Source organism: Mastigoproctus giganteus, chromosome 10, assembly GCF_048544385.1.
Source record: "Mastigoproctus giganteus isolate SK-2022 chromosome 10, ASM4854438v1, whole genome shotgun sequence".
Taxonomy (NCBI): domain Eukaryota; kingdom Metazoa; phylum Arthropoda; class Arachnida; order Uropygi; family Thelyphonidae; genus Mastigoproctus; species Mastigoproctus giganteus.
This window is the reverse complement of record NC_143584.1, coordinates 192,412,011-192,429,405: the sequence shown is the minus strand read 5'-3', so window position 1 is coordinate 192,429,405 and position 17,395 is coordinate 192,412,011. Positions and strand designations below refer to the sequence as shown.

General features: G+C 35.7%; 1 protein-coding gene across 1 annotated transcript in view; it reads left to right on the top strand.

Moving 5' to 3' along the window:
- The first annotated feature begins 8,157 nt into the window (after positions 1-8,157).
- Klp64D (kinesin-like protein 64D) overlaps positions 8,158-17,395 on the top strand; it is a 169,284-nt gene continuing 160,046 nt past the window's right edge. Inside the window, exon 1 of the mRNA XM_090383588.1 lies at positions 8,158-8,547. Within this exon, the coding sequence (XP_090239714.1) occupies positions 8,542-8,547 (6 nt within the window). The 5' untranslated portion in view covers positions 8,158-8,541. The remainder of the gene's footprint in view (positions 8,548-17,395) is intronic.

Genomic DNA, 17,395 nt, shown 5'->3' with positions numbered 1-17,395 from the left:
GTTAACATTGTCAGACGAGAACAGCGGAACTTTTTCCAATAGGGAATTTCTAAGTCGCAATAATAAGGGCATTGGCAAACAACGTGCGCCCAGTCGTCTCTCTGCTGACAAAGGCAAGTGTCATTATTTTCTAAACCCAACTGAACAAGGTCGTTTGATGGAACCGTGTCCAGTGATGAGAAAAGACGTGTAGATATTTAGAGAGAACAAATATTAGAAGCAAACTGTACATTATCGATAAACTTGTATGCCATTCTACCTTTGACTGATGTGGTCCACCGATCTTGCCAGATGTTGATAAGTTCCGACCAGATACGACGTTTTTCCTGCTTTATAACATTTATAGATTTTGCAGTAATACTAGAAAATTCCATCGGCAGTGCGTGCTTGAGATGATAACAGAGCGATCTAAATATAAGATGAAGATCTAACAGCAATGTCCCACCTATTACTTGTAGGGCGTCTGTATAAACTGTCCTACAGGCACGAAGCATACAAAGGAGCATTGAGCGATGAAGAGTGTATAGTTTAAGTCGAAACTTGAGAGTTTTAACACACTCAGGCCACATAAGAGAACCATAAGCGACAATTGGAAGAAACACAGCTTTGTAGTAGAGTAAGAGCGTCTTCCTGCCAAGACCCCAGGCAAATTTCGAAATTCCCACTATAGCCATAGTAAATTCTTAACCTCGAGAAGATTGTTGATGTGTAGGATGAAGTATAGTCGGTTGTCTAAAATTACACCAAAATATTTCAAGTTACGGACGTATGGTATTTGTTTGCCATCAATCTTAATACTAGGAGGGTGGGCCAGATTAAACTGATGGTTAAATGACATCTTCTTGGTTTTCATCTGAGATATAGTAAGCTTGTTTTGTTTAGTCCAAGTGCTACCTGAGAAGCTTTACCTGAGAAGGTAAAGGGTAGCATACATAATATTTTTACTTAAGTTTTGTGGCTGAAAAACTCATATTATTTAATACTTTTATGCATAGCTAAACTTTTATTGGTCACATGGCACTATTCAGCTGTTTTATCGGTCACACTATATGCATAAATTAAGTCATATTACCACTATCAGATACTGAAAGTTTGAGATCCTCGCTCAACATTTTTTAATGAATCCTCTAAAAATATGCACAAGAAAATAACTTATTTATAAAAATTTCTACTTGCAGCTTCCTACGGGCCTTCTGGCTAGCACTTTTTTTTTTTTTTTTTTTTTATTTCTGTTGCGTGCAAACTCATGGAGATGTCGCTTTCTAGGGATAATGGCCAGATCTTTTAACCAGTCGTGTGTCATAGTGGAGCCAAGATACGTTTTTATAAGCTTCAGTTTCAAAAAACTCCTTTCTACCGTTACTACAGTTCCAGGAAGGGTAAGAATAAGACGCCAAAATAAGTGTAGATTTGGACAATTTTTTTAAACCAGTTTCATATATGTAAGATAATATTTTATTCGCGTCGGATTTTTTATTTGTAGTCGAAAATACATATTTGGCTGATTTCAGCTTTCTGCTTAATTCAGGAACACTTACATCGCTTTGGCCTGAAGAATTTTCAAACTTTCTTGAACTTTTAAGCAGTTTCAATTTCTTCATTACTTAGCTTTTAATATGGTATCGAAACTATTATTGAATTGACATCTCAACCAGCTATAGGATGTTTGAGTCTCATGTGCATTTGGCCGATAAAAGTTTTTTGTATATGAAACTGCATTTAAATGAGGTCAGTTATCGAATCTGCAAGTTAACAGCCATTAAAAGTTCTATCCATGTGGTACTAAAACGTTTTAGAATTCTACAAATTATGTAGAAGCACGTTTAAAAACATTGCCAACTGTATTTCACGTAGTGGAAGCACTTTTAATAAATCGAAGTGTTCATTCACATGAAGTATACAAGCACATGCTTAACACCAATCACATTGTTGGAAATGCTGGGCCATGCCATCATCTTTTTCCTGTATAAATATGAAAATAAGCACAATTTGGTTATAATGGTTAAAATCGACAATCTTCTGTCACTAACCGAAATCGGTAAGCAAATTAAATCTTGCTGGTTAAATAGAGTAAGCTTTCTGTTCGCCATTGAACTCAATTTTGTGTTTAATTGTTTCTAAAAGATGCATACATGAAATATTAAAAACTTTGGGGATAATGCTGGTGTTGTTGTTAATGAGCACGCGAAGAGGACATCGATATTCAGGAAAAAGTATTATTAATAACAAAATAAATAAAAATTAAAAAATATAAAATAAAGAAATTACGTCTTTATTTTTGTTTGTAAATAAATTGTATTCGTTTATTTCTGTTTTTGTTTATTTGTATATTTGTTTATTTTTAATTGATAATTTGTAAAGTATACGAGTTTCATCGGAACTTAGCTTCATATGGGTTCTATCAATGTAAGAAACTCACACTTAATAATTAGGTAACCGAAATTTGCTTTTAGAAATAAAATTTATTTTACTTCTTGTCCCAAATTATTGGGAAGTTTAGGTTATGCTAAATGTATGTTTAGCATAAACTCCAAAGCAAAGCAAAAGCGCCAAAGCAACTATGGCTATGAGGCGTCTGTATATTTTGTCTTTTTAATTGCCTTTCGGTCGGTTTGCTGGATGAAAAACCCGACTTTCCGAGGGGGAGGTCTGTCTATGCGAACCTCGTCCGTGACCGACTAACTCAGTTAACGGCCCCGTAGCTTAGTGGTTAAGCGCGAGGTAAACATGCTTTGTATGACCGTGGTTCAAGCCTATGTAACTATAAATATGGTGTTGTTTCTTGTATGCTCTCTATCTTGTGAACTCTTCTGACCACCCGGAGTGTAAACAAAATTGATTTTTTATTTACATTGCGAAGAAAAAAAAAAAAAAACCCATAAAAATCCTTCTTGGCATAGACGGGATTGGAACTCAGGCCTTTTTCCGTTGGTGGTTATTGACAAATTGTAGAACTTTTTATATTATTTAATTCATTTAAAATACTAAGGGCAATAGGGTAGTGGAAAGCTCTGACAAACCAGAGGGGCTGTGCAGCAGGGATTCAATACCTTTATAAAATACAATCGAAAGAAAGCCATTGTGGGTACAACATTTGGCATAATCACCGTCCTCCCCACACCGGGTGAAAAATACCTGAGTTCAAATCTCGTCAATGACACGAGGTATTTTTTTGGCTCTTTTTCACAACGTAAGTGAGTTATTCCGTGTCATGCTAGGGTTCATGTTTTTTATTTTTTACTCTAATAGCCAAAGACTTTCATAATCTGACTTAGCTTGCCTAATCCCTAAATCATTTAGTTATACACCAGTTTGTACTTATTGTAGTGCTCTGTATCCTCTGACAATTTATGATCATCTCATAATCATCAGTACATCTGACATCCAAAATGGATGTCAGATGAACTTTCAAGTAAAGGAACTGTTAGGTTCCTTAACTTGAAGATTGCTTATTTATATGGGATTTAAATTGATCATTGCTTATTTATAAGGGATTTTTTCAAAGAAATAACTAATGTTGATGTTGTAATAGGGTTTTAGGAGCATCGGCGACTAAAGCCATATTGCTCCACATATATATTATGTCTGCAAATTGGGTGTGTTCTGTTGTCGGTTTTCTGTTTGCTTGACGAAAAACTCGAGTTTCCGGAGAAAAAAAAAAACATGCAACCCTCGCCTGAAACGGACTAACTCAGCCACGTTGTGAAAAAGGCCCATAAAAATTCCTAACGTCAGCATTCGAACCCAGGTTTTTTGCGCCTGGTTTGGGAAGAACGGCGATTCTACCAACTGTGCTACCCACGTGGACAAGAAATAACTACAGTTAAGGATACAAGTGAAGGCATTTTGTTTTCGCAAGGGCAATTATAATGTTTAATGATTATAATAGTTTTGTATATCTTTCTGCTTCCCCCATATCGAAATGTCATAACCTAGTAATAATTTTGTGCATTTATGTTTTTGCATTAGTTCCGTAGCTCTTGAGAGTCAGTGTAAAAATTTAAAGAGAAATTAGAAAATTATATAGAAGTAGTAAATAAAATATGCAACTATTATTATTAATTTATTATTATTTTTTTTATGGTAGATATGCTATATACGCTTCGTTGCCTTGCGTCGTTCTGCTATTTTAATACTGACACTACTCATTTTCAATGCATTGAGTAATGGTGGCAACAAGTTCGTGACGTCATGTTGATTCCTCTATATCAAGGTTTCTTAAAATAGGAGGCTCGCATTCGATGAAAAGAGCTCCCAAAATTGAGTTTTCTCATCGTGTATTTCATTTGAAAATTTCGAAACTAGAATAAGAGAGGTTTGGTAGCATGTCAAAATTAGAAGGGAAGTAATGTGCAAAAAGGTTAAGAATTGCTGCTCTGTATTTATTCTTTACCTCTGTTCTGTTGGTGCACTGTAGCAAGTAGATCATATCTAAAAAATTACTGAACTTTCATTATCTTCAGCTAAATGATATATTTCTTCCCCCCGACCCCGAGAAATGGCACAGAAGAAAATCGAAGAAGCTCACAAAATTGATAAGAAAGGGTTGGTTTTTCCCTCTACTCTGATTGGATAGCCGATCCCTTCAGAAAAATATATTTTGCTTTTAAACGAAAGTTAAAATTAAGAATATACAGGACTGAAAAAATTGACATGTTTTATTTTCTATGATATGTTGTTGTTCTAGAGTTTTAGGCACAGTAGCAACTTAGGGCATCGCCGTTAAAATATGGCTAAAAAAATCATTATATTAGGGTCACCCGTAATTCATTACATAAACCTGTATTTTGTGTTTGTAAATTGCGTGTTTGTAAATCTGGTCGATTTGCCTGTTTTGCTGGACGAAAAAAAACCCAGTTTCTAGGGCGAAAAACCTTGCTATCTACGCCTGAGACTGACTAACTCAGCCACGGAGTGATAAAAGCCCATTAAAGTTTCTCGCGTCAACGACGGAATTCGAACCCGGGCCTTTTCCATCCGGTGTAGGGAGAACGGTGACGATACCACTGTGGTACCCTCGCAGACCGTTAAAATATGTCTATAAATTTCGTGTGTTCTGTGGTAGATTTGATGTTTGTGACGAAAAACTAGTTTCCGGGAGGAGAAACCATAGTACTCTCGCAGTAGCCCAACTCCAGCAAGGTTACCATGGTTTCATGATTTCACAACTCAGCGACGTTGTGAAAAGATCCAACTCGTAGCATAGTTGGTGATTATGGCAACCATGCTACCGACAGGGGCCAACAAGTGCTTCACATCAGGACAATGTGTTACCTATATTGACAAGGTATGTAACGAATTATTGTTCAAGACGCCTAGATAGACCTCAGCATTCCCGGGTGGAATATACCTGAGTTCGAGTCCCGTTGATGACAAGAGGAATTTTTATGGGCCTTTTTCACAACGTGGCTGCATAAGTTGATCTCAGGCGAGGGTAGCAAGGTTTTTTCTCTCGGAAACCCGGGTTTCTCGCCCAGAAAACAGAAATTCGACCAAGGACACTCAATTTCTTCAATACCTCCATACTGTATCGCACATGACTAAAACTGTCCTTTTTTCATCTTTTGGAGGGCTTATATCGCTCACTAGGTCCTTTTAAGATCACTATGTTTAAGCTCACTATGTCCTCACCATTGAGAATCATTCATCTCCACACACCATATATTAATAGCAGTCACGAAACGTCTACCTAGACTATCCCTCACCTCTCCTCTGGATGGCATGTAAAAATAGTGGATCGCTCTCGGGGATCAACTGTTATACGAATTATTCCCCAGAGGCTCACATCTGGTGAGTATGGGCTTGGCACACGCAGAGTCCTGAGCTGGATATCATCATTCTTCTTTTTCTTGATGATTCCTTTCTACTTCTGACTCTCTCTTTCTCTCTCAGGGTAACTCGGGAATTGTTTTTTTGGCTGGTGCAGCATAAGCCTCAGGCTTCCTTGCACCATATGGCTTATAATAATAATAATAATAATAATAATAATAATTTAAATCACTTCGTTTTCTAATTCGCACGCGCTGAGTGAATCTTGTGGAATACGAGACTGATGATCGTCCGGCCAGTGAGACGATCACCAAAATTTGTACTGAAATATAATCCATTTCTGCTTTTCTCAAATTAGTAGTTTATTATTATTTATTTTTATTATTATTATTAGCCATAAGGTGCAAGGAAGCCTGAGGCTTATACTGCACCAGCCAAAAAAAAAAAAAAAAAAAATTGATTTACCCTGTGACCCAGAGAGAGAGAGAGAGAGAGAGAGAGAGAGAGAGAGAAATAAAAGGAAATCACCAAGAAAGAGAAGAATGATGAAATCCAGCTCAGGACCCTGGGTGTGCCAAGCCCATACTCACCAGATGTGAACCCCTGGGGTTAAGCCAAATTAGTTAACCTGTTTCATGCATAATTTCAGTCTTCTCGTTGGAATCAATATTCAAGTTGAAATTTTACTCAATAGAGAAGGGATCTGGGTTTCACCACCACGGCAACAAAAAAAAAAAAAAAAGTTGAGAATTGCGAACTCTGTCTAATCTGCCACTGGTCGTCATTGGTCAGACTCTTCAATACTGTCTGCCGGTAGCAGTGTCCTCTCCACACCAGGTGGAAAAGGCTCGGATTCGAATCCCGTCGATGACGCGAGGAACTTTAGTGGGCTTTTTTCACTTCGTGGCTGAGTTAGTCGGCCTCAGGCGTAGATAGCAAACCAGAAAAATATCTACATATGTATATGTTTTTCTGTTTTGCGTTTGGCCGTTAAGTGTAAATATTGATTTCTGATGTTTTCTTAAAAGATTTCACTTTTTCTGCGTTACATGTTCCTTTTTCCTGGAATTGTTCTCATAACCTTCAAATGACCCTTTTGGACACATTGAAGAACCAGGCAGCTTCCATATCCGGTTAGCCCATCTCCATTCTTCATTTGGCTATCAGTCAATGACAGTCATCCAGCCGTAGCACGGGGGTGCATAAGTACACGTTATGCACTTATGCACCCGTAGCACGTACGGGTGCATAAGTGCCTTGAGTGACCGAGGTTCAAGCCCGTGACTGCTAAATATGGTTTTGTTTCTTGTGAACTCCTCTGACTGTGTGGTTGTCCTGGAGTATAAACAGAAAATTTATTTATTGTCTTACTATATATGTTTTACACATGGGCGCGCCAGGAGTGTGCAGCACCTGTGTGCAAGAATTTATACGATGCCCCATTAATTAAAAACAATAGAAAATAATATTCTAAAATTTAACATAATTTCACTCTAAATCAACCCAAAATTATCACTATTAATTTTATAACGCATATCAACACCACATTAGGAAAAGTAAAAATAAACCACACACAGAGTTAAATAGCTAGCATCTCAAATAAAAGAGATGATGGCTATTTAAAAAATTAACTAAAGTAGGTTATTTAAAAAAATAACCTACCTTAGTTGCTGTTCCTGATATTCTTATTATTGGCCTCCTGGCGCCTGTGTGCGTCGCACACATTGCGCACGTGGACGGCGCGCCCCTGGTTCTACAGTAATGTAAAAAAAAAAAAAAAAAACTATCAGATATATTTTCTCAGGAAGAAAATTGATAAATAGAAATTTGTAGGCCTGCTATGAGAATTTTATGCATTCTCTTCCAGAGCACGTGAAATTTATATATGCTACGTGCTTGCTAGCATATACATGTCCGTATTTTGCCTTAAACAGTGAAAAAAATTGACTTCCAAGACGATCCTTTTTTTTTTTTTTTTTCGCAATCATATTTTGTTTAATTTGATGTCTCCTCTTAATACGAAGTACAGATGGCGCTGTAAGTCTCAGAGGCAATGTTTGTTTTCGGCTTCTGCACTTGGCAACATAGACGTAGTTTGGGTTCTGAAATGCTTATTGTAATTTATGAGTAATGCTTAATATTTAGTGAAGCCTGCGATCAGTTGTAAATATTTGCCTCAGTTCTAGCTGTTTTATTCATTTCATTTTAAATATATATTTTTTTAATATTGAGGAACTGCAGTATGTGAATTAAAATTTGAGAATTTGGTTCAGGCAAGCCGTGGTTATTTGTAAATTTTAGAGAATCCTGCAGAAGTCCTACTTTTATGAAGCGATAAGTGCCAAACGAAATAAAAAATTAAAAAAATCTTTTTTTTTTTTTTTTTGTTGTTGTTGTTGTTGTTGCCTAATGTATGGGTTTTCTCACTTTACAAGTAGGCAAGCCGCCGGATCGATCGCAAGATCAGTTATTGCGATGACGCATCTCTGTGCGGCCTGCTAATGTAACCATGGATTCTTTGAAGTTTCTGTCTGGGGTTCTCCGAAAACTCTTAGTAGACTGACTAGCTGTCAGTTTTACACAGATCTTGTTCAAGTACGTTTTTTATTCATTAGTGAAGCATGGTGTTTGGATTCGTGCATTTTTGGAATACAGAAACATCTACAATGAATGAAACTGGATTCTTTATATTTACTCTGGTATATCAAGTAATGTGTTGAATTACCTTTCACTGTAATTATTGTCCCCCAGGAAAAACGCTAAGAAGAAAAGATGCCAGTGAGTATAATTTGTGGAGTACATTTTTTTTTTTTTTTTTTTTTAATTTTTGTTCACTCAAAAGTTTCCTTTGATTGTGTGCGTCGTATTTTTGATTGCCATAATAACTGTTAGGTAAATTTAAACTTGTTTTACACGAAATAAGAAATGCAATTTCAACATTTGAGTATGTCTGACCAGCACTTGTAATATGCAAAATACTTGTGCCTATTGTTGAGGTATTATCAGCGTTTTAAGCTGCTGATGAAAATAAATAAAAATACAGAATAAATAAAAATTATAAGTTAAAGTAACAAGTTCAACAGTTTCCTTTACGATTGAATAATAGCAGTCAGTTTTATAATAAAAATATCCGATGATTTTTAAAATCCCCTTTGCCTATTTTGCCTTGTCGTCTTCCACCCCCCCTTTTCCATCCAGTGTTTCCTAGACAACGCTTCTGTAACCGAGGGCGTGCGCAGGTCTGAATACTCATTACAATTGATTGCCCAGATGTAATTTCACAATTAAGAAATTGAAGGAAATAATTACTATAGCAGTGTGTGTATTATATGTTAATTACTCATTTCGGTATTAATGAGTAATTATACATATATCTTTCCATGAGATAGATTTTTTTTTTTTTTTTTAGCCAAAAGTTTCAGAAATCTCTTGGGTGGGGGGGGGGATTTAGAACCATGGGGTAATAAATCCTGTGGATCGAACTCTGTGAACTGACTTCCTATTTGCCTGCACTTTTGTAAAATGCCATAATTCATATTGATACAGTATACACCCAGGATTTTCTTTGGAGGAAGGCTGAGAATCAGAGCTTTGACTTAGAAAAAATTAGTTTTTTTTTTTTTTTTTTTTTTAATATAGTCTTTTTGAGGAGAGGGACTGAAACCAGTATTATTTAATTTAATAATAACTTAAATTAACTGTAAATAGGCTTATTTTTTTCAAAGGTAATTTTTTTTCAGTTCAACAGAACTAATCTGGCCTGCCTCCATTGCTGCCATATATAGATAAAAAAAAAATTCTCCATGTTTCCATAATTCTTATTCATTCATTTTAAAAAATTTTGTTATTTTTTAAAAAGTTTATAGTAAAGTTTGTTTATAGTAAAGCCACATCTGAATATTTCTCAGACTCTGAATTTATTTCGGGATGATTCTAAACCTCTCACATAAATATTTTTTTTCTTATCATTGATATATATTTATATTATATGGGGATTTGGCATTCTGTCTACAAATTCAATAACATTTCCATCACATTAAAAATATAAATGCCTTTATTCTGTTTAGTTGAACTTACAGAATATCACATTAATGTTTTTAGAGGGAATAAACTATTTGATGTTTTTGATTATTTCCATTTTTTTTATCTGTCAACTAGTATTAAGACAAAGGTAATTTTATACAGTGCACAGTAGACAAACTTAGCTTGTGTACTGCTAACACTAGATTATTAGAATGTGATGGTTGATTATTGTTTAAAAAAATAAGACTGGGTTATTTCAGTTACAAATTCTTAAAGTAACCTCATTTGAATGTCACACAACTTACTGGCATACATTGGAGTTGTCTAACTATTCTAATTCCAACAAGGAATTTTAAAAAATATATTTTTATACTCAAAGAGAAAATTAAGAACAACACATTATGAAATAACAGTATTTCTATGCTTACTAAACTGGAATTTTTCAGTTTCATTAAAAAAGACACTGATTGGGGAGAGGTGGTCTGCTTATAAGTAAATTTGTAGTAATGTTTAATACATTAAATAAAATTTATTGTTTAACATATTGTATTATTTGTGTTCAATTTAATTTTAACTCTTTATATTCATTTTGTTTTTCATATAAACATTTTCTTAAAAGTTTCTTTTTCTTTTTATCATAATTATGTTCTAATACCATTTAAATTAACATGCCTTACTGGATTGGGAATAAATTTCCTTATTTTTTTAACTGTGACAATATTTATATATCATTACATTCAATAATTCATACTTTTCCCTAATTTGAGCTAATGCTCCCCCCCCCCCATTAGCCCAAATTACTGAGGTTTTACTATATATAATTTCTCTTTAAATTCTTGTTCTTCTGTTCCCTAATTCTTATTATAGTATTTGATTACCCTTTAACTAAAGTCAGGTTTTCCTACATCCAATAATATACTGTTACCCTTCCTTAATTTGAATCTGTGTCCCATTATTTGTGTTATCTCAGAAAGAGAAAATGTTTCCTTGTCAATAAGTTTGCTCAACTCATGGCCTTAAACACCTCAGTTAAATCCCTATGCAGCAGCCTATTTTTCAAACTTTATGTATCCAGAACTAGTTGGTTTTTTTTTTTTTTTTTTTGCCTCTTTTAATATCCTTTAAAATAAATTGATATCTTTCTTGAAATGGAACCTACAGACCAGTATCCTATATTCAAGATGTGGTCTGACCATTGGTTTGTAGCATGGGGTGATTATTTCTCTCCAGGCAGAATTGTCATATTTTCATTATATTTTTTCATATATATATATATATATAGAGTAAATATTTGCTTTAATGGAACATAATTTAACAGACTTTGGGAATATTGGATTGCATCCACTGAACTAGCCTTTTTTTGTCTATTTGGAGTAACTGTCATTCTAGTAGTATTTACCATCAAGCAAAATATTTTCACAATAAAGCAGTGTTCCATTGAACTGAAATTTTCCACGCTGCAGAGCATGACCTGCAGTGCTTCTTTAACCAGTGCCTCCATTAATTTTCTGGGAACAGAAGTTAAACTCACAGGTCTATAATTACTTGTGTCAGCCTTTGATCCTCCCTTGTGGATTGGGGTCACATTTGCACATCTCCAGTCCATGGGTACCTCCCCTGAGTCCAAGGAAGCTCTCATAATTATGGCTAAGGGTTTGCTTACTTCCTTTGCTGCCTCCTTTAATATAACTGGATAGATCCCATCCACCCCAGGTGCCTTTCTTGTGTTTATCTTCAACAATTTCTCCTCCACTTTACTCTCAGTTATTACAAGATTCTCTAGCTTACTGCTAGAGTTGAATACACCTCTGGCATTCCCCTTGCTGAATAACTCCTCATGTGTGAATGTCGATGCAAAATATTCATTTAGTTTGTTAGCTACCTGAGCAGGGTCATCAACAGTTGACCCATCGATATCAAGTGGACCAGTCTGATTCATCCCCTTCCTTCTAGAGTTTACATAAGTAAAGAACTCTTTGCTGTTTTTCTTCGCATCCCTTGCCAAGGATCTCTCATAATCTGCCTTCGCCTGCTTAACCTCCTTTGTAACTTGGTTACAGATCAACTTATATCTATCATAGGCTTCTGTGTGTCACGTGTTAATTTGTATGTATCCCATGCATTTTTCTTCTCTGCCATATGCCTCATTAGTTCATCTGACATCCATTTAGGCCTAAACCTTGAACAATATTTCTTAGTTGGTATGTAAAGCCTAGTAGCTTGCAAGATAAGTTCTTTGAATGCTTCCCATTTTGAATTTGCTGTTGGTAACATCATCAGTTGATCCCACTGTATAGAATTTAAATACTGTCTCAGTCCATCGTAGTCGCCTTTACGAAAGCAATAACCCTTCCCTTTACCCCTAATGGTAGTTACCTCTTTGAGTAACTCCCACTTCAGAACACTGTGATCACTGCCACCTAGTGGTTCATTTATCTGTAGATTCTTAATGCATGAAGAATCACTACTGATAATCAAATCAAGAGTATTACTCCCTCTAGTTGCCTCCGGAACATGCTGATGTAGAAAACAATCATCCAATAAATCCACAAAAGCCTTGCTAGTGTGTGAGTGACCAGCCCCCAAATTCCAGTCAATATCTGGGAAATTAAAATCCCCCATTATAAGACTCTCTGATTTACTGGCCCACTCTATTTCTCTGTACAGTTTCTTATTATACTCATCAGAGTCATTAGGCCTATAGCACACTCCTACTCTCAATTTTGATTTCCCAATGCTTATGTCACACCAAACTGACTCAACACTGCACTGTTCAGTGATGTCGACTGGCTTCACTTCTTTGGATTTTATGTGTTTCTTAACTAATAGCATAACCCCTCCTCCCTTCCTATCCTGTCTATCCTTTCTGTAGACATTGTACTCCCCAAATTCCAGTTCTGCATTCCTTATATCTGTGTGACACCACGTCTCTGAAATCCCAACAATATCTGCCTTTGATGTTTTGAGAAGTAACTCAAATTCATCAAATTTATTTACTAAACTCCTAGCATTGGTGTACACGCAAGTATACATGCACCTGCTCTTCCTCTTAGCCACCCTAACACAACCCATGTGTTTACTTGTACCCCCATGATTCCCAGCAGTCTCTGAAATATCCTGCATCTTATTTTCCAGGCTGCTGCTCATTCCAATAGAAGCAGTGCAAGAATCACTTTCTCCTCTGCCAGTGGCTACTGTTAATCTATTAGTCCTTGTATCCCCCCAATCTAGCAGTTTTCCGACCCACCTAACACTGCCTCGATAGCATCAGCAAACATTCTTGCACCCTTTCTATTTAAGTGTATCCCATCCCTGTAGAAGCAGTCTCTCCTGTTAACAAGTACAGTCCAGGCTGAAAAAAATTCTACCCCTTGAGCCCTGCACAATCTTTCCAGGGCCGAATTGATCGACAGGGCTCTCATCATATACTCCCTCCTATCGTGTCTGGTCAGAATTGCAGACACTTTCAAATTCAACCCTAATTCACGGCTTTTTTTCATCAGTGACCTGTACTTGTTAAGTAATTCCGCCGGTCTCCTACTCTTAATATCATTAGTGCCAACGTATACAACTATATCACCTTTTGTGCCCTTATTGCAGTTTAATATTGTGGATTTGGATTAGAATCCACTGATTGATAATTGTACTACTGTAGAGTATAGCTGAGGATCATTCACAAAATATTAATATTTTGTGAATGATCCTCAGCATATTAATATTATGAACCATGGAGCAGCTCTCTCTCTCGCGCGCGCGCGCACACACACACACACACACACACACACACACACACACACCAGCTAATTTTTTGCCACTAGGTGTCATTTATTGTGTATAGTTCTTTTCATTTATCATCAGCGGATTATACTTTATTAGTTATCATATAAGTTTATAGTGTGTATCATGATTTTAATGAAGATAACTGAAGCATACCATAAGCAGGGGCTAGCCAGCCTACCCATAAGATCATTAAAGAGCATTACAAATACAATTTCCCAATTACCATACTGGGTAGAAAGTAAAGGACTATGGTCAAATGTTGATTTTATCACTAAAAGATCATGCACTCCTTGTGAAGGATCATAAACCTCTTTCTCTGCACTGGTTTTCTTTTATGAAAACCAGAGAAATGCAGAATAGAGATTGTGGAGACTATCAGCATAACTCAACTAACTCTTGTTATAAACATAGGTTATGTTCCTGGAAATCACTATTTATAACAAAAACATGGAAAACAGTACAAGAAAAAAAAATTATTGGGGCTACCCAGATTTGCTACAGTATCATTACACCTTCTTTTCATATATTCATGTTATAGAAAAGAGCACAAACAAATTATGTATTCATTTGATTAAAATATTTTATTTAGCAAATTAACTATTTTATTTAAAAAGTTAGCATTGTAAAAAGGGAATACTGTTATCAGAAGACTATTTAATTTAGAAAGTTAATAATCCAAAAAAGGAGAAATGTTAACAGGAAAGCCTGTAATTACATTGACGGACAGGATACGCTTAAATAGAAGGGGTGCATGAATATTTTAATACTATCCAGGCATGGTTATGTGTGTCATAAAACTGCTAGCTTGTGGGGACAATACACAAGGTTAGTAGCAGCCATAAGCAGAAGTGTGACCAAGCTGATTGGATACTGTGATGTAGTAACTGGATGCCAAAATTGGATACTGTGATGTAGTAACTGGATGCCAAAAATAATTTTGTCTTCATATACTTAGATTTCAGAAAAGCTTTTGATGTATAAATTGGAGCAATGTGGCATTAAGGAGCAGGTTATTTCTGTGAATAAAAGGATGGTTGAGTGGGAAAAGACAGAATGGTTATCAATAGGCACTGTTCTTCTTGTACTAATGTTATTAGTGGAGTCCCTCAGGGTTCAATGTTGAGGCTATTGTTGTTCTCAATATTTTTTAATGATATTGATAAAGGCAGGCTAAGTTTGCAGGGTACAAAGGTTGGTAGGGTGACTAATGAAAGTAATTAGGGTGGTTAATAATAGTAATTTTACTAGTTCTTGTTGCAGTAGCAGCAAGGTCTGAAAAAACTAGGCAGATAAGCTGAGAAGTGGCAACTGAAGTTTAATATTGACAAATGCAAGGTACTGCATGTGGGTAGGAATAATTCCTGCAAAACATACCAGCTGTGTGGTACCACACTGAGGCTAGTGGAGAAAAAATAAAAAAAAAAAAACTTGGGAGTAATTGTGCAGTCACACAAAGTTCTCTGAATAGTGCTGATAGGCTGCTAGGACAGCTCATGGAGTTTTGTCAATGATATACAGGAATTTTTCCAGCAGGGATAAGAAGGTGATTATCCTATTGTATAAGGCACTAGTTAGGCTATACCTTGAGTACTGCATAGAGTAAATGAAGAGAACATTTCCATTGTGCAGCTAAACAGCTTTTAAGCTTAATTTTGAGGCATTAATTAATATATGCCCTTCATTAGGATTTTGTTCATTTTCTGGTTCATTCAGATGACTGCTAATATCTTTAAAAAACACATACCATCTTCCATAATGAAATATTTTTAAAATACTGACATTTTTGATATAGTGTAATTTTGTTCCTGCTTTAAGTAATTTGCACTGTTGTAACCTAAAAACAAGAAGTATTGTTTGCCCTTTAGATAAGTTTAAATTATGAACTAAAGTCATTCAACTCTTCTTGTTTAAGGGTGACATTTTATAATTTTCTAGTTAATAGTCCAAATATGTTGAAGTGGATTATCCAGCAAAGTCTACAATACAAGTATCCTCACCATATTCAATCCTGCTTCCTTAAATCCCATGGTTGTGGGATCTAGTATTGACAGTCTTCATATTGTGACACACACACATACACCCCTTCCCATCTAATAATTTGTCTAATTCTTTAAATTTATTCTAACTTCTTACTTCCACAAACCAAGAGACAGAAGTTTGTCCACTCAATCAGCAAGTAGTTGATTGTTTGTTCAAACAATCAACTACTTGCTGGCTGAAGGCAAATTTCTGCACATCTATCCTGCAACCATACTTCCTCAATTTAAATTTATGTCCACTTTTGTGTGGTGTCTTATTTCAGATGAAATGTTAGGATATTTGATTCTATGCTTGCTTTTTCTGGACATCCTGATATTGATGTCATACACAAATAACAGTTGTCAATGTGGTTGTGCAGTTCTTGCCACACCATAGGAATAGCAAAAGGCACACTTTTAATTTTCTCAATTAGCCACATCGTCAGATTTGTGATGCAGGTGATGCAGCTTGTGAAGCCCAAGTTTTGTCCCGATCACCAATCTTGTGACCAGAGTACAAAGAATGTGCATGTTTAATAATACGTACTATAGATTTTCTTTCTTTTTAGTTTTTGTTTTTGTACCCTCTATACTCACAGCAGAAATTGTCAAGGTGATTCAGATGCTTCCTTTGCTTCTACTTAAAAATTTTAACAATACAACAAATACAGAAGAAACTAACAGTGAACGTAGGAGAAAAAGAATAAATACAATGAACATAGAAGAAAAACAGTATGCAATAGATGTGCATATAAACTGTACACATACACTACAACTGTCTTTCCATTACTAAAAAACCATTAACCCTCACCACCTAGCACTATGAGCACATGCAAACATTATTATTTGCAAGTAATACAACAGGACAGTGTCATATCTTGCTTCCCTAAGTTGTAGTAAGATATTGTGTTATGGGTAAACACAGAAATCTGTATAGGTAGAAATTGTGGTGTGTTGTGCTGTGAAATTTTTAGAATTATTTTCAAAGTCTATGCATAAATTTAAGTGCATACAGTTGATATATTAGTGGAGATAAAAATCACATTGGCTGGTGTTATTAAAGGGGTTGGTCAAAGTGATTTGAGAAATGTGTATGTTTTGTCTTTTTTTTTTTTTTGTTGATGCTGTGTAAGCTTCTTTTCTTGCATCATTAAAGATAATAAACTGCATATATGAATAGGCTGCATCCTTTTCCTAAGATGACTAGCTAGTTTTGGCAGTCAATATCTGGTTGACATCATCTCAGATGACTTGAGCAAAGTTGAAGGTGGCTGCATTAGAACTATGTAAGGTGTTAATGTCTTTTAGTTTATTTTATTTCAATCAAAGTGTACACATCAGTTGTTTGTTATTTGGTTTTTAGGAGCATTAGCAACTAAGGCCATATTGCTCTGGGGATATGCGCTGGTCATTCCCTGCCCTTTCCACATCCTCCATATTTGGTGGGCATGGGCTCGAACCCCGGTCTAATCAAGGAGCGTGTGCTACACACTGCTGCTCCTGCCCACCTGGCTACGGAGGCACCATACACATCAGTTGACCCATATAGCAAAAGAAAAAAAATGTATGGTCATACAGGTTATAATGCAATAGCAAAACAATACGATAAACAATAACATGATAATAAAATGAAATTCAAAAATATTTACACTATTTTCAATGAATGGAGAGAAAAATATTTCACACATTTTGCACAAAAGAGGCAATCAAACAATCACTGTGGCTAAAGTTGCACAGCGGCAGTTAACAGTAGATGCTGATTCCAAATCAGTTGGGCAATGATCTGGCCTACAGGAATCTGCCAG